The 1,831-nt window shown below is 54.2% G+C and overlaps 1 protein-coding gene across 1 annotated transcript in view; it reads left to right on the top strand.

The window, feature by feature from the left end:
- Window positions 1-759: 759 nt before the first annotated feature.
- LOC102773942 (carbonyl reductase [NADPH] 1) overlaps window positions 760-1,831 on the top strand; it is a 7,103-nt gene continuing 6,031 nt past the window's right edge. The window contains 1 exon segment of the mRNA XM_015560288.1: window positions 760-960. Coding sequence (XP_015415774.1) covers window positions 891-960 — 70 coding nt within the window. The 5' untranslated portion in view covers window positions 760-890.

Raw genomic sequence — 1,831 nt, 5'->3', positions numbered from 1 at the left:
GTCTTTTTTTTTTTTTTAGTTTTATTCATTTCAAATGGGCCGGATCCGGTCCGCGGGCCATTGTTTCCCCACGGCTGCGCTACAACCTTTGCTGACTAATTTTGGTGCATGCAGGTCAGAAACTTTCTGAAGAATCTGTGAAAGTGTTCTTATTTAATTTGATTAAGGAAACAGAAAGAAATAAAACCTTTCATTACAGCCCTAACCGGTTTGGCTCAGTGGAGAGAGCGTCGGCCTGTGGACTGAAGGATCCCAGGTTTGATTCCAGTCAAGGGCACATGCCCAGGTTGCAGGCTTGATCACCAGTGGGGGGCATGCAGGAGGAACCAATCAATGATTCTCTCTCATCATTGATGTTTCTAGCTCTCCCTCTCCCTTCTTCTCTGATTTCAATAAAAATATATTTTAGAAAGTACAGGGGGGCAGGGGGCTAGGGGACCAGAAAGGAGGGCAGTCTGTACAAACGTTCCATTTCTTCAATCACAACTATGAAAGCTTGGTTAGGGGTATCCCAGGGAAACCCTGGAGACCCAAGGACAGGGTTCAGTTGAAAGGTAGCCACACAACCAATCAAAATGATCCCCTACTGCCCAGCGGGCTGAGCCAGCAGACAGTGGCCTTAGTCTTGGACCAGCCCACCTGTCACCTGCAGGCGGCCCTTGTTTACCTAACAAGCACCCCTGGGAGGGTCCCTGGGCCACGCCCACAGGGGGCGGGGACTGCACCTGCCCCTGTGCCTGCGCCTGCGCACTGTGCAAGAGGCTCCTTGGCCCCCAGTCCAGCACGCGCGCTGATGCTCTGAGCCTCGCGGGAGCCCTGGTCGCAGCCGTTGGGCATCCACAGCCCGCTCCGCTCTCCACACAAGTGCTTCTCGAGCCTCCTGCCCGGCCATGTCGTCCTGCAGCCGCGTGGCCTTCGTGACCGGAGCCAACAAGGGCATAGGCTTCCCCATCGCGCGGCGCGGGGCCGGGCGGCGGGGCAGCAGCGGCAGGCCGAGGGCCTGAGTCCGCGCTTCCAGCAGCTGGACATCGACGACCTGCAGAGCATCCGCGCCCTGCGCGACTTCCTGCGCAAGGAGTACGGGGGCCTCAACGTGCTGGTCAACAACGCGGCTATTGGTTTCACGGGTAAGAGGCTGGGTGGTTGCAGCCGGGGAGGGAGGGCACCCCAGCACCTCCAGCCAGGGTGGCTGGTATGTCAGGGAATCGGTACAATGGGGCTCCCTGCACGTAGGGGTGCTTGATGGCTCCGAGGAGGGTAGGAGGGGCAGGGGGCAGGGGGCAGGGGTGCCACTAGACTAGATCAAAGTGCAAGAGAAGCTGGAGCGCTTTGTGGCCCAAGCACCTGTGTGTTCTTGGCTCAGATGCCTGGGAGTCTTCTCTAGGTTGTCACCGTTTCTTCCGGTTTAGCCTTGAGGGCATTTGAGTGAATGTTGAATGGGTTTTTAAATAAACAAGAACATTGCACACACGGGTTCACGGAGACATCGTGCACCTTCACCAGCCTCGGGGAATGGCACCATCTCAGACACTATAGAACATCAGGGAACAAAAGGTCATGCACTATCACATCATTTCTATCTATATATACATATATATATTTCACGTGAGAAACATTCAAATCTATGAGGAATTTTCGTGAGATCATGCTCCGGAGAATGGCGGTTTTGCACTTGTTTGGTACATTACAATCAAAAGAGGAGACATAAGTGCTATAGGGTCTTGGGCCCGTGACTAGGGGATTTGGGCTGTGAAAGAATTCACAACTGTGAGAAGAGATAGATTCAGAGAGAGAGTTTATTTCACTTCCCAGAGGGAAAGCGCCAGTGCAT

This window comes from Myotis davidii, unplaced genomic scaffold (genome assembly GCF_000327345.1).
Source record: "Myotis davidii unplaced genomic scaffold, ASM32734v1 scaffold170, whole genome shotgun sequence".
In the NCBI taxonomy this organism is placed as follows: Eukaryota; Metazoa; Chordata; class Mammalia; order Chiroptera; family Vespertilionidae; genus Myotis; species Myotis davidii.
This window is presented reverse-complemented; position numbering and strand designations above follow the sequence as displayed.